At 32.3% G+C, this 24,469-nt stretch overlaps 4 protein-coding genes across 7 annotated transcripts; 2 read left to right on the forward strand and 2 right to left on the reverse strand.

Moving 5' to 3' along the window:
* Window positions 1-253: 253 nt before the first annotated feature.
* Window positions 254-16,101, reverse strand: LOC132696216 (pre-mRNA 3' end processing protein WDR33). Of its 3 annotated transcripts, XM_060660929.1 has the most exons (13): window positions 15,737-16,101; window positions 15,509-15,672; window positions 15,178-15,447; window positions 10,658-10,809; window positions 7,070-7,167; window positions 5,913-6,039; window positions 5,606-5,839; window positions 5,339-5,553; window positions 5,081-5,281; window positions 4,910-5,026; window positions 2,912-3,163; window positions 1,102-1,299; window positions 254-780 (listed from the first exon to the last, which is right to left on the reverse strand). In XM_060660929.1, the coding sequence occupies exons 1-13, from the start codon at window positions 15,816-15,818 to the stop codon at window positions 500-502; spliced, it is 2,391 nt and encodes a 796-aa protein (XP_060516912.1). In that variant the 5' UTR covers window positions 15,819-16,101; the 3' UTR covers window positions 254-499. The 3 variants fall into 3 exon arrangements, with proteins under 3 accessions (XP_060516912.1, XP_060516911.1, XP_060516913.1); XM_060660928.1 differs by having other exon boundaries at window positions 4,910-5,281; XM_060660930.1 differs by lacking the exons at window positions 15,178-15,447; window positions 15,509-15,672; window positions 15,737-16,101 and adding exons at window positions 13,140-13,273; window positions 13,332-15,157.
* A 1,331-nt stretch (window positions 16,102-17,432) lies between these two features.
* Window positions 17,433-18,128, forward strand: LOC132696220 (enhancer of yellow 2 transcription factor-like). The gene is made up of 2 exons (XM_060660934.1): window positions 17,433-17,667; window positions 17,757-18,128. Exons 1-2 carry the CDS (start codon window positions 17,606-17,608, stop codon window positions 17,998-18,000), a joined length of 306 nt encoding a protein of 101 aa, XP_060516917.1. The 5' UTR covers window positions 17,433-17,605; the 3' UTR covers window positions 18,001-18,128.
* Window positions 18,129-18,258: 130 nt separating this feature from the next.
* Window positions 18,259-20,251, reverse strand: LOC132696219 (protein O-glucosyltransferase 2-like). 2 transcript variants are annotated; one of them, XM_060660933.1, is made up of 6 exons: window positions 20,055-20,251; window positions 19,839-20,001; window positions 19,445-19,784; window positions 19,080-19,393; window positions 18,745-18,982; window positions 18,259-18,686 (listed from the first exon to the last, which is right to left on the reverse strand). In XM_060660933.1, exons 2-6 carry the CDS (start codon window positions 19,979-19,981, stop codon window positions 18,267-18,269), a joined length of 1,455 nt encoding a protein of 484 aa, XP_060516916.1. In that variant the 5' UTR covers window positions 19,982-20,001; window positions 20,055-20,251; the 3' UTR covers window positions 18,259-18,266. The 2 variants fall into 2 exon arrangements, with proteins under 2 accessions (XP_060516916.1, XP_060516915.1); XM_060660932.1 differs by lacking the exon at window positions 20,055-20,251 and having other exon boundaries at window positions 19,839-20,041.
* An 850-nt stretch (window positions 20,252-21,101) lies between these two features.
* LOC132696217 (alpha-1,2-mannosyltransferase ALG9) lies at window positions 21,102-24,353 on the forward strand. Its single transcript, XM_060660931.1, has 7 exons — window positions 21,102-21,242; window positions 21,294-21,460; window positions 21,521-21,713; window positions 21,790-21,989; window positions 22,052-22,329; window positions 22,610-22,940; window positions 22,999-24,353. The coding sequence occupies exons 1-7, from the start codon at window positions 21,154-21,156 to the stop codon at window positions 23,535-23,537; spliced, it is 1,797 nt and encodes a 598-aa protein (XP_060516914.1). The 5' UTR covers window positions 21,102-21,153; the 3' UTR covers window positions 23,538-24,353.
* Window positions 24,354-24,469: the final 116 nt, after the last annotated feature.

Here is a 24,469-nt window from a genome sequence, read left to right on the forward strand (position 1 = left end):
ACTTTAGGATGGAAAAAGGCAGGAGCGGTAACATGTTTCCTACATATTTGTGGCTATTGTTAATCAATATTCTATATACAGATCACTTTCTTTGCATTAAATATCATTTGATATTCTAACCAGAATTTTGTTTTTGTACTTTCATGTACTTTATGCACATAACATTGGGCAATAACAATTTAAGGTGTCACTGCTAGGAACAAAATATCACTATATGAAGTAAAAAAATCAATATTTTTATTTTACTCCCCTCCCAATTAATTTCAATTAAGCAGCTGAGAGCATCCACTAAATTGTTGTAAGAAAAGCTGGTGTCCTATATAACACATCGATGGTATATTGAAAAATTAAACAATATTAATTCATTGTAATGTTAATACATCAAATTGTAAACAATAATTACATAGCTACTTAAAATAAAAAATAATGGAACAAACGTCACTTGCAATGCAATTTGAATTTTATTTAGTTGTCGCAGTTTGTTTTTCACTTCACTAACTCACGGCGGCCTACCTCGAGAGCCCCTGCCACGCCCGCCTCTGGGAGCGGAACTTCGTCCTCTTCGATTTCCTCTTGACCCGCGACCGCCTCTAGGACCACCCCTGCCCCTGCCCCTGCCCCTGAACTCTTGCGCTGGTGGTTTCCAATTATCCTCTTGGCTATTGTTATAATTAGAACCCGATGGGGGAATGAAGTCCAGTGTCGATCTATTTCTGAAATTTTGATTGAATCCGCCAGATCCACGGAAATTGGAAAAGTTCGAATTGCCGCGAGACCAATCTGTAAAACCATTTACACGTTACTAAATATATAGAACAGGTGCACCATTCTAAAGAATAACTTCAATTATTTTTGCCCGCCCTCCCGTAAACTTATGACATTAGCTGGTTAGAGCGGAATCGAAGGAAAAGTGGACCGGTACAGCTGGGCAATTGATATAAATTGTTATTGATGTATAAATACTGAACAGTAGTGTCTAATAAATTGTGTAAGTCAGTGACTTTGTTATTTTTGAGTGAATAAATTTTCAAATAACTTAAGTTAATTAAAACTATTAATTTTACTAAATTTAAAAATGTCCATATATGCAATAGTCTTTACCTTCATTGTAATAATCATCACCATAATCCCCTTCTTCTTCAAAACCATTGTTTCTGAAATCATTGTCTCCGTAATCATCATATCTAAAATCTTCATCGCCCATTAGATTGTTTTGATTTCTCATATCAAAGTCTCTGCTGTTTCGGAAATCCATTTCTTTTCTGAAGTCCATATCGCCAAACATTCTCATGTCGCTATCTAATAATTAAATCCAGTTTATGTAACGCTACCTATATTTTCGGAAGGAAGTATAATATTATGCAAATATATAGAGTGTTCGTTTCAAAATGTTGTTTTATCACCATGCTTTTATGAAATACAGTGCATAATTAAAAATATTTAAAAATTGTACAGGACAGCTCACTAATGCGTGATTCTTTTATATCTCCATAGAGATTTATATGTATAAAAGTGCTACAAGTAATGAAAATTTTTACTTTTATAAAAGTAAACTTCCTTATTTTAAGTGGTACACCAGATATATTACCTTATTTTTAGAATTTTGAGAAAATTTCACGATATTCTGTTCTTAAAATTCTTGAATTTTTGAAAGAAGTAACATTATTTTCAACACAACACATTTGCTTTTAACAATGTCTGATTCATGGTAATTCAAGTTTACGCTGTGTCCCACCGGGAACTTCGTCGATGTTATGAAAAAACTATAAGTAGCAAAATTAAAAAAAAATTGAATTAAACTAATGTTGGTGGGGGAAATTCAGGTAAAATATTTTCAAGACGGCGGTACATCCGAATATACCGGAACTGGGTCAACTTTATTATTTTAAATGAAAAAGCCTATATATTACTTTTTTGAATTAATCGAAAAATCTTCCATTTCTGAGATATTTAAAATTTGATGTCAAAAATGACGTTTTCGCATAGGGATAGTTTACAATTTTCCTCTATTAACTTACCCGGTAGAAAATGGTCTGTTGAACAAATTTAGATAGTAATTGCAATAGGATGTTGAAAAAATATCAATTAAAATAAATTGAAAAAAACTGATGAAAATAATTTAAAATAAACTTTTATAATTAGACCGTATTTGCCATTACAAATTAGGACGACTTTGTAATGGGTTGTATATTACGAATATTTATGGTTTTCGACATATTTTTTTTACTTCGTCTGGTCTTAAGGTTCAATTAATCAAACTTAACCATGACGAACGGCCGCGCGTTTGAAAAAAAATTTTTTCTCCGGTTTTTCAATTGTTATTTTTTTCAACATCCTATATTATTAATAATTGCAATTACTAACTAAATGTTTTCAACAGACCAATTTATACAGGGTAAGGTAATATAGTAAAATTTTAAGGGATTTCCTATGGGAAAAATTTACAGAGAGTAATAAAATGTTAAATATCTCCTACAGAGTAAAATTTAGGTATATAAAATATGTTAGCCTGAGTGATCCCACCAACATTAGTTTAACTCCTAACTTAATTTTAATTAATTCTAATTTAATTGTTTTTCAAGCTACTTATACTGTTCCCATAACAGATCGACGAAGTCCGCGGTGAGACACTGTATATAACAAGTTTTTTTTACAAGAGATAAATTTCAAACGTACTTAATAGTTTGGTCAGTTGGCTTTCATAATTATTGATAAATTCCATAAAAAGCTTGTAATCAAAACGTTATTTTATTAAACTTCATCAAATCTGCCAAATTAAGAAAACAAGTGATAAAAGGACTTTAAAGTAACAACACTGATCCTGTACAAAAATGATTATACGATCACACAATAAGGACTGAAAACTTTGGCTTGATTTTGTGAAAAAACGAGGCAGACAGTTTTGTCTTACCTTGTTGATTATTTACATGATTAAAGTTTCCCCTCATGTCTTGGTCTAAATTTCTTAGATCCTCATCATAATACGCAGCATTTGGATCAACGTCCATGTTGCCGTGATCACCATTGTCATCATTTAAATACTGTTCTTCATCTTGATCCCTAATGGGCATTACGTCGTGCAATTCTTCAATTTCGCCGGAGTCAATAAATTTTTGCAACACCTCTGGTCCTTCAGAAATAGCTTTTTCTAGTTTAGATCCAGCTGAAAGTATAAATTCAAAGTTATCTGAAATAGTAATTCAAAAATCATGGGTAACAGTTTTTATTAGTCAATATGCAGTGTTTTATTTACTTCTTTTTAACTGATGATAGTACTATGGAAGTAGTTATAATCCAGTAACTGAATGTAAACACCATCATGATGCCTAATCAATATTTTATTCCGTCTAAACCGGAGAAAAAAAGGGCTATTTTTTCGTAACATTATCCACCCCAACATGACGACTATAACCGGACATCTGACGGTCAGACTGACAATCGGTTCTATCAAACATTCCAATGTTGCCAAACGATCGGAACACTTTTGCGTCTAATATTGCATGTTAACTATCATTAAGATGCCAATGAAGAAGTAGAGTTTAATTTTATTATTTTCGGAGCCATCTACGTTCTAAACGCTATTGCCTATTGTTTAAGTTATTTTTTGGTTGAAATGAAAAGTTTGTGAGAAAATGTGTTTGTGACACAGTGTACTGTTATTTTGATCGAAATTATTTGTTGAATAATCTCTGGAGAACGTTTAAATGTATCCTTTTTCGAAAATGGTGATTTAGTGATTCTGTTAAAAAAAGCATCCTTTGCGGTGCTCTAAGAAAAAGGTGTGTCACTTTCTTTTGTAGTTTGGTTCGATTAAACTATTTAGTCATTAGAAAATATGCCTATGATAATTTTATACAGTTGAGAAAGACCTTTTGCGCATGCGTCATCCAATACTTGACTGATTTGTTTTCATTTTTCTCGCAGAATACTCTGTGCCATTTTTTTGTTTATTTTTTATGATTATCTTCCTATCTTTTTAGTGATTTTGTGACAAAAATGCCTACCCCCCCTTCGAAGTGGTTTTTCACAAACTTGTATAATTTCTGCTTTTAATATTTTATTCTTTCAACAAATTAGAGTATTTTTTCAATAACGCGCTCTACACCATATCTCCTTCTTGCAGGAAGATTTTATAGGATCTGAAATACTTTGAGAAATTACTGCCGCAAAATTGCGGCATTCAAATTTGTTGACGATCAGTCAGCGGCCACATCGGTTTTTGAATGCCGCAAAGTCTTGTTGGTCGAAAGCCCGAATTTGCAATTAGTTAAAAACAAGATTTTAAATCTCGCGCATGCGCACAATGAATGGACCTTCTCAAAAAAAATTTGATAGTTGCTTCATAAGTACCTGTATTATCATCATATGCACGGCCTCTATATCTATAGTAGCTATACGGATTAAAATAATGGCAAATTAATAGTGCTGAATTTATGTAATTAGCAGTGTTTGTACTAAACTTTTTGTTGTGTTAGTAAACAAAGTAATAACGCCGCTTAATCACTTTTTGGACATATTAAATTAATGGTGAAATTTTGTTAACATTAATATTGGAAAGTTATTTTTTAGGATTTGACTTTGAGATGAGATTGACAATGTTCGAAAACTTAAACAATTACTGGTGCCAAAATCTTAACACTAACACTAAAAAAATATATATTTGAATTTATAAGATTAGCAATTACAGTCTGTATCAGTTTTTTTCATATTTGAATTTATTAAATGGAGAGTTGAGTGATTTGGCAATCTAGCATCACGGTAATATCTGGATTGTCGCTGTCCAGTGACACGACAAGTCAAATCTTTGCAGTAATTTTTGTGCATGTCATATTTAGTTATTTATTTAGTTTTAGAAAATACTTTTTTTTTATTTACATTTTGCACTAGTCAAATACAAGGCAATACTCACGTTCAACTGGAATAAGCTTTCCATAAATTATTATGGCATTTGGTGCTATCTTCTCCAAAGGCACAACACCCGGTGTGTTTTCTACAATTTTCGTCAGAACATCGTTAATTCCATCATCTACAAATGCGAAATATATCAATACTGATAATACGCAGGCTTTTTTGAAAGTACCTGTTTCATTCCATTGGGCTTGGAAGTTCCTTGGGATTGGCTTACTAAACGGAACTTTTTTTGGTTTGACTTTCTCTTCATTATTTAACAATCCGGAATCGAGGTCCAAACCTGGAATAGCGGTATTTTCATCCCCTATTAACGCCGTTAGCTCGACTTTATCCTCGGGCCCCATACCAGGAATCACTGCTGTCGGTTCGTCTATAAAAATGAGCCCATAAGTTTTTGGGTGAATTAATCCCATCATCACACATTTACCTCCTACATCAATATCTTCCAAACCAGCTATTCCAGCTGGAAGAGTATTGAGGTTATACTTGTCTCGCATTTGATCGCCTGGTCTATTTCGGGTCCAAAATTTACTTGTATGGTCGTTAGAACCAGAGCAGAGTATATGACCTAAAGGATGCCATGCAAGAGTCCACACTATACTGTCGTGGGCCTGTTCGATTGCGCCCACCTCTTTGTCGGCACTAGAAAATAAACAAAATCAAAACGTATTATGGCAAGAGCAGGCACACTTACCCCACATGCCAAAACATTATAGCCCCGTCAGAGCCGCCACTGGCAAACAAACCTTCATGCACAGGATGCCAAGCAACACTTGACGCTTCCTTTTTGTGTCCCCTAAATGTTTGAACCTCCTGACTAAGATTCCTCAAATCAAACAGCTTTAATAAATGATCTCGAGATGCTGTTATTAACCAATTTCCGTTGTCGTTCCATTTCAAATCCATTACCGTAGATTTATGCGCATGCCTAAAACACAAATTATTAATCAGAATTTGATTGGATTGTTCCAATGCTGGGGAGGTGCTTTTACTATACTTACAAAGTTGCCAAAGATTGACCAGTTTTGGGATCCCAAAGCTTGATTGGCTGTTGATTATCTTTGCTGCCAGATATAATGAGACCTTTTTGAGGATGCCAATGGACACATTTTACATCGGCTCCATGACCTAAGGTAGAAGTTTGTACACTAAGTACATTAAGTGGTAGTAACTTATTGCAAAGGTGTTGTTTTTTACAAGAAATTAATTTGTCACTCCGCAAAAGGTGTACTTATAAATTTATATATCACGGAGGCAAATGTGAAAAAATGACATCATAAGAATTTACGCATTTCTTTCGAATAGACCTTCCATTAGGGAGATATTGCTTTTTACGGTATTACTGAAAACTGATTTTAGTTGAAGAACTTTGAAAAGCTCTTATTTTATCTATTTATAACTTAATACACATAAGGAGAGCTTGGTGTTTTAGCCAACAGTGTCTAATACTCTACAAAACAGTTTATGATTACGAAGAACTTTGTAATGAAGAATATGTAAACATCAAACGATTCAAAACGAAAGACAAATCCAAACACTGGAAACTTGGCGATGAGTGTGGTTCAATTTAAATCAAATTTTATAGCAATGGATAGTAACTTATAGAATGCGCTAGGGTCAACCAACAAATCAACAATTTATTTCGATTCTTTCTTTGTAAAAACCCTACAGACAAGTAAATATAAATACATTAACACAAATACATAAGCAAATTTTCAACGCCCCATTTCTCATTAGATGTCTCTATATAAATAGGACGATTAGAATTCCTACATATTTTTGCCTGCAACATATTAAGATATATTTTAGTTTAATTGTTATATAATTATATATATATATATATATATATATATATATATATATATATATATATATATATATATATATATATATATATATATATATATATATATATATATATATATATATATATATATATATATATATATATATATATATATATATATATATATATATATATATATATATATATATATATATATATATATATATATATATATATATATATATATATATATATATATATATCCAATGCTGCTAAAATCTCTATCAGCGACATAACTTTGCAAACCGAAAGAACCAATACAAATCGAATTTCAATTGCTTTTGTGTCAAGTGAGTACTTTTTTTTACTTACCTCTAAGTACTTTCTCCTCCTGGTAGCGGAAAAAGTCCCAGATTCGAAGGGTTCCATCGTCGGAACATGTTACGAATTTCGTGTTCAAAGGGCTGAAGCTGAATAAAACACATCATGTCATAACAGTATTTATTTTGGTAATTTAAATAAAATGCGCACCATCGAAAAATAGTGCAACCATACAGTTTTCAATAGTCCATTAACCCAAAAAGCTTTATTGAGATCACTAATTTTATTTTTAAAATGTATACGCACTACCACCTTTCAGAAGTGTCTCCCACACTGTAACTGAAGATACTGTCTGTTCCATACTCGAACTACTGGGTGGCCGGAAAAAAGATTAACCTATTATTTGTCAGTCTTTGAACCTTTGACTGGATTTATACTCCTATGATGCAGGGTGTTTCATCAACGAAATAATGATCATTGAGCCAAATATATTTTTGCGTTTAACATGAATATTTTTAAACGATTTATTATTTGGTGAAGGGTCTGATTATAATTAGTTATAATGAAAAACAAAAGTTCCAGGAATTATCCTAAACCTCCAGTATTTCCTAACAAATTAACCAAATAAACATCAGGAAACCGGAAAAATTCCAAGTTTGCTTTAAAAAAAAATTTTTTTTTATTCAAACTATAACTAAGCCTATAAAATAAAAAATGTGTTGAAATTCTCTTTACAAATATATGCAGCTTATGTTTTTGTTTTGTTTTTATAAACCATTATTTTGAGAAAAATTGAAACTTCAAAAATCTGATTAAAAACTTTATAGGCTTTCTCAATTTCCCGATGTTCATTCGTTTAACTTGACATGAAATCTTGTTGGTTCAAGATATTCTCGCTACATATTTCGCGGGTATTGTTTCTTTTTCTTGACGCAACATTGCGATTAATCTCAATTTTTTCCAAACCATTAAGCTTAAGACAATCTTGGTCAATGATTCAATAGAAGGGACGATTAGACGAATCACATATTCAACAGAGGAGATGTAGTGTCCCATTATAAGAACTGAACCACGTTCGATCATTATTACGGGCAATTGAAAAAAAGTTTAACTTAGATACTTTACTGCCGGAGATATATATAGTATATAGGGTGTTCCATGGGTAATGGTACCTTAGCCGTGTACGGCGAACATAAGCGGCGATGCTCTAAATATTTTTAACGCTGCGACGTTGTTTTTTCTTCGAAAAAGTAGCATCAACATTGAAATTTTAAGCGGGACCCCATGTATATTATTGCATTTTCCGCTAATATTTTGATTGTTTTTAAATACCTGCCTTTAGCGGTTTTAGAGAAAATAATTATTTTCTTCATTATTTCGGCCGAAAGATAGCTTCAATTAAACTTTTATTACTAAGACCAGTAGAAAGTTAACATTTTGACATTTTGAACATAGCTTAAGTATCGAACAGATTTTCTTAATATCGAAATTAGTTCTACATTACAAAGGGTTTTTAATGTATATTATCACATATTCTAAGAGCAAATTAAATTCCCTTTCGAATTATGTATAATACCTAAATTCTTTGGTTTATGAAATAACAACAAGTTTCTCTCAAAACTGGATTCCTTTGGCATAATTCATCTTTTAGGTGGACATAAAATATCCGTCTTATGTTAAATAATTCATTTTCCATTTGACAGTTCAATAAACATTTACTTCAACGTACCATTCGTCATAAACGTCTAAGGTACCATCAACCGTGAAACACCCCGTATAGTATTGCTAAAGCTATTAAAGTACTGTCACGCTGTTATGGGTTTTGTAACAGAACGTTTACGGGTGGGTCTTGCAGTGACTGGCACCGTAAATCATTTGAATCTAGAAAAGTACGAATTCAACTGATCTTGTCGATTGGTAAGATCATTGGAAAAATTTTTCCTGCATCAAAAAGCAACGGAATAATTCAGCAAATTGATGAGGATGTTTGTAAGTTACAAAAATGATAAAACATTAAGATTTCTCAATAGAGTTGAAAATCTCTTTTCTGGTCACCCTTTTAAATTCCAAAAACGAAAACCACACCCAGTTTTAGACTGATTTTAGGATGGAAAAGGGTAGGAGGGGTAACACGTTTCCTATATGTTTGTTGCTATTATTAATCAAAAATCTATATACAGATCACTTACTTTGCACTAAATAATATCATTTGATATTATTACCATTAAAAAAATACACAGAGAAATATCTAAGATTTATTTGTTTTCTTTTTGCATTATACAATGGAAAATGTCATTTTAATTTGATAAAATAAATGTTCCGTCGCTTTCAAGTTGATGGTTTCCATTCGTAAAAGGTTCAGATCACATTAAACCAACAATGCAGCAGTTCCACTCCAAACCGCCGACTGGATTAAGTGCCCAAATATATTTTCGCATAAATCAGTAAAAACAAGAGAAAATTATGAGAACATTCAATAGAAATGGAAGTAATAATTAGCCAATATAACTTGGATTAAATAAATACCATTATTTTTGGAAACTGAGAAAACTGATTTTTTAGTCATGTTTATCAAATATTTGACGTAACACTTGTCTAAATGAAAAATAGTGATCGAAAATGACAAGTAAGTAAATATCTTGTGGTATTTCAAATGAAAAACACTTCTGAAATTTTTTAGTTAGTTATATCATCATTGTTCGACTCTCGACTTATAGGTAGACTACAAGTATACCATTTTCTTTTAGTAGAGTTGTTTTTTTTTCAATTAATATGATTAGATGGGTGCGAAGGAAAAATGAACCTTTATATACTCCAAGTCAAAGTAAAATTTTAAAATATACAGTTGGTAAAAGAACACCACAGAAATAACTGACAGAAGCAACACGTTATTACTAATCAATTCCTTTTATTTTGGTACACCAATACAAATTGAGTGACATGTATTGTATATGCCCGGAAAAATCATTTTATTGTTATTGTTGCAGCTCTAAGAACCAATATCTTTTAATTCATAGTCAACAATAGGAGAATAGGAATGGGAATATATTTTCATTTAAATATTTTTGCACAACTCTTAAACCATACCCACACTGAAAAAAAAATGCTCCAGAGGAAAGGCAATATCAACTGCTATAATTTAATGCAATGAATAAGTAGATCTGAAATACTATTCAAAAATTTCTTGTACCTTTTTTTTAGAAAGGAGTTGAAAAAATCTGTTCATTAGTGCAAAACAAAAAAGAAATGATTACATTATTTAATATGGATGCCCGAATAAAAGGATTGAAAATAAAGACGCAAATCCAAATGTCTTTCTAAATTTCAAGATGTCAACAGAATTTAAAAAGGCAATTGGATCCGACTCCATTAATTTTTAATTAAAAAAGATTTATTTACGTAAACAAATTACATCACGGTACAATATCACAGACTTATTAATATGTATATCACAGAAAATGTTTAAATAAAAAATATTTAATTTAAAATATTCTCATTTTGACTCAACTAACACCTTTATTTGAAAATGTTGCACTAATGTAGGGGAATGGGAAAGGGATATATTTATTGAACTAAAATATTTACCACGCACTTTTATACATATTCGAGTGTAACATAGAGAAGTAGTGTTGTAGATACCTTATGCCGCGTAGGGCCTCCTTATGAGCCTGGAACATTTTCACATTGTTCATATTCGACTGCCAATATTTTACGTAACCAGCATGATCTCCAGTTACCATCCAACTGTCATTGTGACTCCAAACCATCGTTCGGACTGGACTGTCGTGAGCCTAGAAAAAAAGAATTTTAAATGAATACAATACAGACAAGTTATTCATAATTTTCACATTTGTGAGATTGTGAAGTCACCACTAATTAGTCAATATTATTCCTATTGGTAATTAACAATTTAGGAGGTACTGCGTAGTGTTGGAGCTGGTCAGTCTTTGACTACTTTTTAATTGACTAGTCAAATTCGATCAAAATGTTTTAAATAACATCAATTGAAGTGTATTATCTATTATTACTTAATAGCAATACGTATTTCATAAACTATTATGCCCGTATGTTGTCCAGTTTACCTATAACCCTCTTCAAGGAATACCTGAATACGATACTTGACGATTCGAGGAATAAAAAAATCAACTCCATGACGGCGATGTATGGCACAATAAATAAATATAAACTGACACAAAAAAATTGGCCTATTTGAATTTAAAGCAACGATTTCTAAGCATCAAAAAAGGCTAACGTTTATGCGACATTTTTTTGGCAAGCTTCACAGCAGTGGGATTCACAACGTTATAAATAACAACACCTAGAAATTTATAAGAAATATATCATTAACAATATTAATTTAAAAAAGAGATTATCCTAAATTCTTATACAGGATCCAGCAACGCAGGTAGTACAGATATTATGTTATACCGGATTAGTATTTGGCAAGTTGTGCACTCCTTTTTTGCTAGAAGCAGTTTTATTTTCTTTTAAATAAGATGTTCAACGGACGCTTTTCATAAGACGCTATAATAGAATACTACTTTGCTTCTAGCAATGTGCAACATTTGATTCAAACATAATAGCGATTTTAGGGAAAGGTAGTTTCGTGTTAAGGGGGGATTTATACTGGACAAATCAAGAATTTTCGATACTGAATACTTTATTTTGTTTTTATCGAATAAAATCTGGTGTCCTGTTTCATGAGTCTAGTGTTCTTTTAGCGTGTACCAATTGTTTGCCACAGACGCACGGTCTGCCGTGAACGACTGCCGTCTCGAAAGAAATATTTGCCTTTTCCTTTTAGATGTTGGTAGATTTTATGACAAGTGGATGTTTTTTTTCAGAATTTTCGATATTTCAACCAGGGGGGTGGGGGGTCATTTACGGAAATAGTTTCTGTAAGTGGTTTTGATAAAATATATTTTTTAATTGACCGTTTGATATCTTGATAACGAAAACTGTTTGAGAGAACTGAGCTGAGATTAATTGTTGGTTAAGAGATTCGGTTTGAGATATTGCTCTGAAAACTAAGGAATTGATCACAGAAGATTTTTGGGCTGGCTTGGTTAACCATACCAGAAGTTATGGGCTGGACAGGAAAGTTTTAGTTTGCTAAATTAACATATATACACGTATTTGGACGTAACAAACGTTTTCTTCTGTTTTAATGTGTCTATTTTTCTATGAAAGACTGTGAAAAGTGCCGAAAAATACTCGTTCCTTGCTATATCCGCACCTCGGTGCTCCACGAAAGTAAGTCGACGTGAAGGTGTTTAAATAGTAATTTATGAAATGTCACAGCGTGTTCACAAATAAAAGTTTATAGTTTTATTTTAACTTTCAATTTTTAGCGCGGGTTTGGGAGCATCGGATTTTTTTTTTCAAAAACTAATGGCGGTACAAAAGGTATAGTATGCACGTTTGGTAGGCTTTTTAAGTCACTCGTTTATTAAGCTGCGTTCCACTCGAGCTAAATAAACTCGTGTCTCAAATGCCGTTTATCACAAGTGTTGCATAATATACTGTTATGGTCTTCTTTATATAAGTCATGAGTTTGTCTTAATACAATTAAACTTGCTGTTTATTATTTTCAGAAAAATATGTACTTGATATACAAGGTGAGGTTCGATATAACTTACATTAACAGATTCAGGAAGAAGATGAACTCTATACAAAATTCTGCAAAATTTATAAATATTTTCTTTTTCTGTCCTTATTCATTTTATTATTTGTTGTAGTCGTCCACGTACGTCAAGGCAATTTCCACGCTCCATACACACTCAAAAGAAAACTAAAGATATTATCATTACCATTAAACTTAATGCTACTTCCAAACTACATTGTCTAGCAAACAACTCAAGGCTATTGCAGAAATGTGTAGAGTAAAAAATTTGGAAATTTCGTTCCGCTCAATTTCAGGGCCAGCCATAGGCTTAGGTAAACTTTGAGCAATAAATTTAGTTTGTAAATACATCAGTATTTGCTGTTAAGTCATAGTGTTCACGATATTATAAGATTAGTAACAAAATTGCGACATTCACACCAATAAAAAGATGTTATAAAAAGATGTTCCAGTAACAGTGAGAATTGGAGAAAACAAGAAATTATCGTCTAAGGGTACCTTCGTAAATTCTTTCTTTTTTATGAGTTTCTTGCCCATATCATATTTTGTGTTGGATAACTCCTAAATCAACCTAAACCCCAGTGGTCCATCCGCACTCGATAAAAAGAAAGAATTTTACAATAAAATCCATGCTAAAAATGAAAGTGGGTTAAATAGTTGTTGGGTCAATCTGTATTAGCTTTTGCATACCTAATGAGGTTTTATTGCTCTCCATCTTTCTGAAATAGACAACACAACAACTACGTTAACACTGTGCTGGCACATTCTCTCATGATGTGAATATATTTGTGCTATTTTGAAAAAAAAAAAGGATCTAAACATTATGCAACATGCTGATAAACTGCTGTTACTCCTTTATTAAAAACTTTAAACTCTAAAAACTAAAATTCGTCTGGTGCCAAAACTCCGTTTATCAAACTTGTTTCATAATATACTGTTTAAATGTCAGGTTTGCATATCATGTGTTCACCAAAACCGACTGGCGCTCTTCAATATGGGAAGAATATTATTTTTGACACTCGATGTTATTCAAAAAAAAAAAAAAAAAAAGACATACCCATTGTTATGTTTAATATTGGTGTTATGTTGAAATGGAGGTTCCCGCCAAATAAACTTGATGGTAGGTATAAACATTGGGAGCGTACCGCAATAATTGGACGGCTACATGGTACTTAGTGAAGTTATGACAGCCTTTATTATATTTATTACTATGTCTAAAAGTTAATAACAACAGTAGTGGAGATACCATTAAAGTATAATATTCTTAATTTTGCATTGCAGCGCAGAAATGAAGACTATACGCGCAGTAAAATTAGAAATTTTGGTACTGAACTCCCAGTATAAAACCAAATACAGATACAAAGGATTTGCACCCCTTCGTTGGCAATTTCATCCCCTTTCGCTTCTTATATATTTTTATTTATTATATATTATTTTATATAAGCTTCCTAGAGAAAGAACTACTGTTAATAATCTAATACTCTCGAGACAATCGACGCAACCAAGAGCGCTAGGTTTATTTTCGTAGGACATTTAGGAATGGTGGAGTAAAGAGAAAATATTCTGTGCATGTTACTATATGCAAAAAACATGAATATTAATAGTATCCCTGGTGTACTGTATTTGGAAGTTTAACATATGTATATGTTTTCAATTTTGATTTAAAAAATACTTACCATTTCACTCTATTGTCTTTTTTTGCAGGATTATAGCCAGTTGTATCATTCAACTTTCTATTTATAAACATGTATCAATTATGAGAAAATATAAACGATAATAACGAGACAAAAAGTTAGCAAAGTACTAGCAAATTTAAAGCAATGAAGAAAATTTACTACCCCCAGTGTTTTAATAGATCAAGTAACAAATAACTTGACTTTATTTTCATGTTATTATGTCATATTATGATTAATTATAGCATTAAATTCATCTACCAACCGGCCTATTAGGGTGAACAGAAAGTCTGCAAAAATTTTAGCAGTTCACAACAAACTACATATGTTTTTTTTTTCATCACTTAGCAATCAAAATTAGAGTCACCCAAAATTTAAGGACTTTTCCTAACTAAAATATTAAATAAATAATTCAACTGAAAATGTTCTATTACGTAAAATTTAATAATTACAAAACTTCTACTGCTACTATTTATTTAGATTTAGATTTTTAAAAAGTATTAGAGTAGCCTTTGGAAGTTTCTTTGAAAATAAAAAAGACTTGTACTATTAATCACAATTGACTATCTTTGATTGATTCCAACAAAAATGTCTTCATAACAGATCTGCATTATTGTTTTTAACGCTTCAGGAAATAGGTGATAAATTATGAACAGAGAAGTGGAGAAACTAACAATATCAATAAAAATGTTACTCCAACAAATAGCTGGGAAAGATGTGGTCAAAACTAAGAGAGGAATACTTTGTTTGCTGTACTGTTATTTTTATAAAAACTCTTTACACTGAAAAAAAATCAGCAATTTCACTATACAATTTTCATTCAAGCATTGTTTAAAAAATGGGTGTTTAAAACATTTACTTACCTGTAGAATTGTCTCAAAATTAAATGTCAGGCCATTCCATAATGTAAATTCCCCAGAACTTGCGCCAGTGACCAATCGTCGGCCTTCGGGAGTCCAAGCCATGCAAAAAATGGGGCACCGCATCTTATTGGTGGCAGTTTTCACAAAACGAGTAGTGACACAATTGATTGGATTATCTGGATAACTTGGTGGTGGCATTAAATCTGGGTAATACATAGAATCAGGCTGTAATGCTCTTCGGTCTCTAAAATCCCTTTGCCATATCCTGTTCTGGAACAACATTACTAGATATTTTAAAATATTCAAAAATCATTAGGTTCTAACTACTTACTTCTAATTCTTTAATAATTGATGAATTATAATCAACAGTTTTTCGCATGACAGATTTTCTCAATCTTTTACCATCAAAATCCTCCAAAGTCATGTTACCCAAAGGTCCAGGCAAAGGCTTGTGTACATTCATAAATGGCCGGAATTGTGGCCGGTTGTTAAAACCTTCAAAATAACAAATGTATTCAATTTTGTGTTTTACCAATTTTTGCAGCAAAAGTTCACTCACCTAAACCAAGATTATGGGAAGGTGGGGCCATTAAATTGGGAGGCGGCATTGCCAAAATAGGTGGCGGTTGTGAAAATTCCATTGTATTTAACGATTGCAAACTCCTTACCAAGGAAAGAAAAGCATAACAATAATAACTGGGGTTTAAAAATGTTTTTTTTATTAATTTATCAATCCTTATTGGAGCGCACCATGGCGAGGCAAAATTAATGCAACGTAAATACGTCGAATGGTTTTTAGGACAATAAAAGTTTAGGAGATGCGAATTCGAAAGAAAATAACATAATTTTCTATAGATGGGGTCCAAAATCCCGAAAATTATTTTACGCAACGCCACAGCACTTAATTTAAAATGGCGACGACTTGGCAAACATATAATTTGGTAAGTTTCAAAAATATAAATTACCAAATGGGCAATGATGGAATATATAACTTACCAAATTTTATGTAATCTGTCTTCGCAAAAACATAATGGCTAAACATATCTTGTTATTTGCCAAATTTCCCAAACATATTAAGAAGAAGAATAATGTTTTCCGGTCACTAATAGAGAGGTGTGTGGAGTTTCCAGTAATCAATATTTTGTAGCAGATACTGGACTGATGTGACTGCCGATCAAAATTACTAGACAAAGTAATAGTAATAAATAAAAGCATTTAAAAGGTTTTAACTTTTTTGTGTTATAATGAAAACAGAAATTGTTAATATTATTCGATTCCTTTAAAAATATATTTTTCCTTGCGTTTTTTATAACTAGGTAATTATTGCATGACAAGAAGTTGTTTCTACAACTATTTGGTTGGGAAACAGTACTTATGATCAGTATTTGTACTCAGTATTAAAAAGCATATGTAATATTTGTAACAGTTACTTGAAAGTAATCGCTTATGCCAGCACTAACTAAAGGGTCTTGCGTTAATAAAAAGAAACGTTTGAATGTATGAATAATTTAGCCGTCGTTACCAGTTTGGGAAATCAAAATATTTGTGTTATTAGCTGTTAATGCATTTTTTTATATAGCTACTAGAGATATTGCCGATGCTGATAATACAGGAACTTATAAAGCAACTATGAAAAAAATTGAGAAAAAGGTTCATTCAACACGCGCAAGTTTTTAAAATCTCATTTTTAACCAATCACGGCATTCAGCAGCCAACATGGCCGATGACAGACCGTCAGTAAGTTTGAGTGAGACATTTTTAGGGATGTATTTTCTCAATGTATGCCTAGAGCTCGTTAAATGTTCTGGAAAAACGAGTTATGTGTGTGGAAATCGAGCATTGCAAGTATCGGTGCAATTGTGTGGTTTATGGTCCCTAATCATAGTCGGTCCCGCTGTTTCTGCCATCCACTCCGATTAAAGGCCATGGGCTCGGAGGGTCCGTGATGGAAGTAGGGGTGATCGTTATTCATTTTTCAATTATTTTAAATGTATTTGTCTCAGTGTAAATTAAGTGGTTTTACCGTTTTGTGAGTTTCGTGAACGCCTTGAAAGTATGTCTTGCCGCCATCGCCGTTTTTGCCATTGACGTCGGTATAAATCAAAGTACTTCCATGGAACCAAAGAATGATTGCTTGCAAAAATAAGCTCGTGTGCGTGTTTCGGTCTGGGACCGAAATGAAAAATATCCCAGACGGTTTTTAGTAATGGGCGAATGTCCATGTTAGATCTAGTTAAAAGTGGAAGAAGAAAAATTCTGTGACAAAGATTAGGAAAAACTAACATTATATTGGTAGCATTCAAAAGACGTTACTATATATGTATTTTATTTTACATCAACATTTTTATAATATCAATAACGTCGCGAGAATCCTAGGACTATATGGTATACCATCCATATTTTTTAATAATTTTTTGGTGTTAACAAAATGCCCCAAGAATATGATTCAAGAATTAATTTACATTTGGAAGTAAACAATGGTATTGAGAGGTAGTTTATTTTTTTCCCTATGGTAGTATTAGTATGATATGAGGATGCAGATAGATACTGTAAAAAGAATTTACATTTAAATGTTTTAGGGTAACTGAATTGGTTCACACACGATTAGTGGAAAGTGGCTGGCGTGACCAAGTGAGATTAGCATGTAGGAAGGCTATAGTGGACTGTGGTGATAAGCATGTCCCAACTGTTGATGAATTAATTGCAAGTGTTACACCAAAAGCTAGAGCATTAGTTCCAGATGCAGTAAAACGGGAACTATTGCACGAACTTGAAATAATTTTAACAAATGTGGAAAAAGTAGGATACACCAAAAATTTTTAGAAAAAATGTATTTCCAATATATGTAATGATATATTCAAATAAAACACTTAATATTGGTTCATCTTGAGTTGGTTTTTTCCTGAACAGTGGAGCCTTCTAATAAAAAGAGTAAAAAAAAAATTATTAAAAACACGTTTTAAAAGCAAGTTTTTTTTTCTAAAGAAGTAAATCACAGCCTTATTAAAATCTAATTATATACAGTATATCAGATCTGATGTTACGTTATTCTATAATTTACTGGCATATACTTAATTATATATTTGTCTTTATAATTCATCTTTCTTTCTTGATTCCATTGAGCAATCACACTGAGCATCCGATTTTTGTTCAACATACTCCATCCCTTCCAGAATATCAACTTTACTAGTTATCTTTTTTCTTAACTCATTTAACAAATGGATATGATAACAAAATATATGTTGTGGCAACAAGTGCTTATTAGCAAACTTCTGACCATTGCTGGCTATTTCTTTCGCTTTTGAATCATTTTCTTGGGCCCAATGTAATTTTTCTAGAAGATCAGACAAATCCTCATTTAAAGGAACATAGTGATAATTAGGTTCCAGATCTTTATAAAAGTGTTCATAATACTTTGAATGTGGCTTAAAGATAAGAGAACCTCCTCCAAACAAGAAAGGCATTCGATATGGAGCCACAGTGCCATCAATAGCTATTTGATATTTGAACTAAAACATAAATTTAAATATCACCAATAATCAATCAAATATGAACTAATTCACTTACTCTGAAAAAATCAAAAAAAGATACATGATCACTCTTTGGTCCATAGATGTGTTCCTCTTCTTTATGAAAGAAAAAATTGGTTAAGGAGACATTAAATAGATTTGGATACCTCTTGGATAATTTGATTAGATCTAAGCGATAGCGGTTAGAATCCCGTCCTCTCCAAAACAATCTGGGTTGTCTTTGCTCCCAAACATCTTCCACATTACCTTGCACTGATAACATGTCAAGCATAACCCTAAAATGCCAATATTATTAGACTGTTCTTTGGAAACATGAAAAATGTAAAAAACCAAGAAATACAGCACAAATTTCAATATTTTGATAAATATTACCTGCCCATATTTTCCAGTGATGCTTCAGTAAGCTGATAAGTAGGCATAACAATATCATAGCTATCATCACTCCCACACCATGAAAAAATTGGATAAATATCTGATGATGACTTTAGTGAGAGTGGCCAATCACCCAAATTTACAAAAAATTCCAAATCTGGAAGATTTACTTTTTTTGCAAGTGACAACAAAATTGCATCAGAAAACATATTAAATCCAACATATTTTCCATAACATTTCCTAAATATACTATTTTGCTTTACTACATAGTGGCACAAACTTATAGAATGAGGTTTATCGAAATTATCAATAATCTAAAAATAAGAACACATAATATAGGGAATATTTTGTTACAAGTATCTTACTCTCTTTCTGATATGGTTCCAATCAATAGTTTTAAATACAAGGAAATCACTATTAATTTGCCTAGGAACTTTACCACAGTGCCATTTCTTAATAAACTCAGTAATATTTTGCCTAGGGCAGTTGCACTCAGGAGAAACGTTTTCATTAATTATGTATGGTGAATTACCAACCAAGTTGCCATCAAAATGAACAATAATTTTTAGATAAGTACACTGTTCGTAAATCTTATATCTGACGATTACCAATCCATCTTTTCTGTCTAATATGTTGGTCCAAATCCGACACGGTCTTTTTTGGACTGTGGTACCATCAACCACTATGGACAAATAATCTGCAAGTCTAGAAAATTCCCGTAGATTAAAAATTACTGTAAATTAATTATTGAATATTTGCCTATTAAAGTGCACATTGGTGGCATCAATAAAAAAATATCTCGCAGGCATAACAATATTTTGCGGTTCCAGGCCGGGACCCCATATTTTAATTTGTCGAAGATCGAATGCTTGTTTTTCGGAATTTATAAATGGATGTTTCATACAAAAAAATAATGCGACAACTAAAAAAAAAAATTTCCACAAAAACATTATTTGAAAACTATTAAGTTTTTACCAATGAAATTCAATTCAATTCAATTCAATGATGCGTTTCACAGATAGCTGTTGGGCACGACTACCAGGATCATTCGCCCATTGCCGACTTCCGTCGAGGATTCTCGGATCTTCTCCAGGAAGGAGACAGAATTTTGAAGTTCTAAATGTCGAGGATTTTCGTATCTTCTCTGGCGAAGAAGACTGATTTTTGAAGTTCCAAATGTACCAATGAAATAGAAATGTATGTATTTCGCTTCTTCGTATCCACATTACATTGGGCATGGTTTTAGGATCATTCGCGCATTATCGATCATTTTTATATCACTAGAATCAGTTTTGATTTGAATTTGCTATAATTCCATACCGGAGAGAATGTATACCCCGTAAACGCAATAATTTTTTTTTCGGTTTCATTAATGTGTGTGCGTGTCGTTTGGCCTAGCTAATTTCCCGTTTCTCATCTCTAAAGGTAGAGTTGTAACAAACCGTCCTCTGTATAATGTAAAATATGTTATTTGTAAGCGTTGTACACACATAGCTACTAGAGATTTAGAAGTCCTGCCCATGCCGGTAAAACAAGAACTTATGAAAAAAATTGAGAAATTCAATTCAACATGCCCATGAGCGAAATTCGTTTTTAATTCTTTAACAACCAACATGGCTACTGACAGATTGCCGAGAAATTTTTAGGCGTTATTTTTACGATTGTGTTTGCTCAAAATATTTAGATAAATGGTTTAGCAAAACGAAGTCAGTGTGTGGAAATCTCTGTTTAGAAAGAAAATAACTCCAAGTGCAGGATAGTGGGTTACATGTAGAGGCATGACCGAAAAAAATCACTTCTTGTACGAAAATATCCATACCGCCTACAGCGCATCACTTTTACCGTAATAGGGTCATTATGCCATTATATTATCTAAATGGTTGTACAACATAAAAGTGATGGTTGATCATGACCAACAAAGTAAAATAAATCCTCGACGGAAGTCTACAATGGGCGATAGACCCCAGTAAACATGACCATTTAGTTTAAGAAGGATTCTATAGATCTCTGGTTATAGTAGGTTGGAGGTTAGTTAATTTAAGTGTTTTGCGAATGTGATTGAATTTTTGAAATAATGGTTAAGCAGCATTCATTTAGATTAAGAAAAAACACATCCAACTCCATGCGTAAAGATACTCATAAAAAAAATAAAGCGTTGAACATGTGTGTATAAGTTTTATTTTACTGGGCTTTTTTTAAAAGAGATATTTTTAGAAAATCAGAGCGTAAAATAGTGGATTCAAATTTGAGCGGCCTTGTTTTTCCAGCAGGTGAAACGGCCTTCAAGATTTTATTATCTGCCCGTTTTTGCGCTGCAATTTGGTCACATATCACAGATTGCGATGAAACTTTCAATTACTGGGAGCCAACTCATTTTATGGGTAATTTATAAGGTCGAAATTTTCTTCTCTTTATTTCTAATCCAATCGATATGGTTCCAGTTTTTGGGAAAGGCCTGCAGACATGGGAATACAGCCCTAGATTTGCTATACGTTCCTATCTATATATCATGGTTCATTCAACACCTTTGTGGATATATAATAAAATTTTGCAGCCAAATCCTCTTTTAATGTTTTATTTTTTAAGATGCTTACTTGGCCTCATATGTGCTGTTACAGAAGTGTATTTTTACAAGTTAGTTTGTTTTATCTCATTGTAAACTAATGTCAAAGATAAAGTTTGTATCCAGTTATTAATTTTGTTATTATAGGTCAGTATGCAAAGAGTTTGGAGTTCATATTGGGCGAATATGTTTAGTTTTCCAATTATTTTCACCGGGAATGTTCATTTCCAGCACTGCCTTTTTACCTTCAAGTTTTGCTATGTATAGCTTTACTGCTGCTTGTGCTGCTTGGTGGCAACAAAGGTATGCATTGGCAATCTTTTTTGTTGCTCTAGGAGCTCTATTAGGTAAAGGCTTGTTATATTCCAATTATTTCAAAATTTTGTAATTCTTATTTAATTGTGTCTAGGATGGCCCTTTGCTGCAGTGCTGGGGGTTCCAATTGCTTTTGACATGGTTGTTCGAAGAAGAGCCTATTTTGATTTTATTATCTGGAGTGCTGTTTCAGCAATAGCAATCCTTGGGCCAATGATTGTGATTGATTCTGTCATTTACGGCAAGTTAGTGATAGCTCCTTTAAATATTGTTCAATATAATGTATTTGGTGGTTCTGGACCCGAACTGTATGGCACAGAACCCTTCTCCTTTTATCTACTCAATGGATTGTTAAACTTTAATTTAATTTGGGTAAGGATACAAAATACTGTTTTTTGTTTCAATTAAATAAAAGGGTAAACCTACGTAATTACTTTAATAATTGTTACACATAATGGCTACTTTTATCGCAAATGTCAGTTAACTACTTATCAATCTGCTGATCGGATTGACAGAATATTTATTTTTATTTATTATGTTTTATAATGGCAATGTTGTACAGTATATTATGTAAGCAAGTATTTAGAGATGGATTTTCAAATTATCATACATAAATGAAGTTACAAATTTTGTAGATATTCTAATTTTTTAGATCCTCAGCGTTTTCTGTCCAGCAGCTTTGATACTTAATTATTTACTGGTCCCCTCCAGAACCAGAAGCACATTGTACCTACCTCACTGGCTGTCTCTATCCCCAATGTTTTTGTGGTTGATAGTTTTTATGTTTCAAAAACATAAAGAGGAACGCTTTCTTTTTCCAATATACACTATGATTTGTTTGTCTGGAGCAGTTTCTCTGGATATAATTCAGAAACTGTGGTTTCGAGGGTGGGCCTTTGTTAGAAAAAATACTGGTGGTAGTCATTATTTAGATAAAACTACCTTTGTGATGGTAATAACCATAATTGTAACATCTATTTTAGGTGGGTTGTGGCTTGTGGCATAGACTTTTTGTTGTTGATATTTTTGTATTCATTTCAGGTATTTCACGAATATTTGCACTGTATAGAAACTACCATGCACCACTAGATCTTATGATTGATTTAAATCGATATCCTCTAGAAAACAACATACCTGAAGATTTTGAGATACAAATATGTTTAGGTAAAGACTGGCATAGGTATCCCAGTTCATTTTTCTTACCCAATCACAATTGGAACATAAATTTTGTGAAATCAGAATTCAATGGAATGTTGCCCGCTCCTTATTCTACTGAAGACAATGCCACCAAGTTGGTGCACAAGTATTTTAATGATGAAAATAAGGAAGAACTAACTTTATATATTGATGTTGACAAGTGTCATTTTATGTTGGATTTGGACTTGGGCAGGGAAACTGACTTGGAGCCAATATATGCAAAGAGACATCAAATATGGACTGTGATTTCCAGTTATCCATTTTTAAATGCAGAAAAGTCCAATAAGCTAGCTCGATCTTTTTTTGTTCCATTCATAAGTGAGAAATATGTTGTGTTCGGCAACTTTAGTTTGTTGCAGGCTGTGAAACTGAAATTTACATAGTACTTAGTGGCAATGTGGCAGTGTAAAACTTGTCAATGTTAAGACTGTTTTAATTTACAGCTAGAAGTAAAGCCAGAAATAAAGCATTTGAGTAGCTGTTACCATAAAATTAACAAAGATTTTTTTATTTATTTAAAATGTAAAATATGTTTTTTGATATTTTGTTCTTAATTAAAGTGATGACTGGTAACAACTCTTTTATTATAAAATAGGCGCTCAATATTCCCCAATTATATTATATAATAGTACTCAAGTCTTCTTTATAATATTGTTTGTACAAAGTCCTTCAAATTCAATTCTCTATCGAAAATTGAAATAATTAAACTCTTTTCCTATCATTCCAGCCTTTATCCTTTAAGATGTGTATCTAGGATAACTTCCTAATCTTTATTTAAAATATAAATGTGGTTTCAATGGCTCCTATGCATATACTCAATGCTTTAAAATTGTACCTCAGTCTGGAGTCCATTCTAGAACATTTGGAGTACAGAGCCGATTAAGTGCATAGCCAAAAGGGGGTTTATGCACACAGGCCCGTGGTTACCTTGTTCCGCCACTGGCAATAATTCAAGAAACAAGTGTCCCTATGACATCATTCACCATGTTCATTATATATCTATTGTACCCTAGTCTGGAGTATATTCTAGAACATTTAGAGTACGGAGCCAGTTAAGTGCATAGCCAACGGAGGTTCCGCCACTGATAATAGTTCAGAAATATATCGCTATTGTATATAAAATTAAGTGAATCTCTGCACCAAGAAATGGTGATTTTTGTCATTCAAAGCTATTTCTATTGCTCCTTGTTCTGGCTTTGCCATATTTAAATTTAAGGATACATCACAATTTGTTAAGTAAGTAAATAAAATAAATCAAACAGGATTATTAGTTGTATGCGATTTCATTCAAATAATTCATAAGATAAATGTTTAA

Source organism: Cylas formicarius, unplaced genomic scaffold, assembly GCF_029955315.1.
Source record: "Cylas formicarius isolate icCylForm1 unplaced genomic scaffold, icCylForm1.1 PGA_scaffold_1__22_contigs__length_36826433, whole genome shotgun sequence".
Classification (NCBI taxonomy): domain Eukaryota; kingdom Metazoa; phylum Arthropoda; class Insecta; order Coleoptera; family Brentidae; genus Cylas; species Cylas formicarius.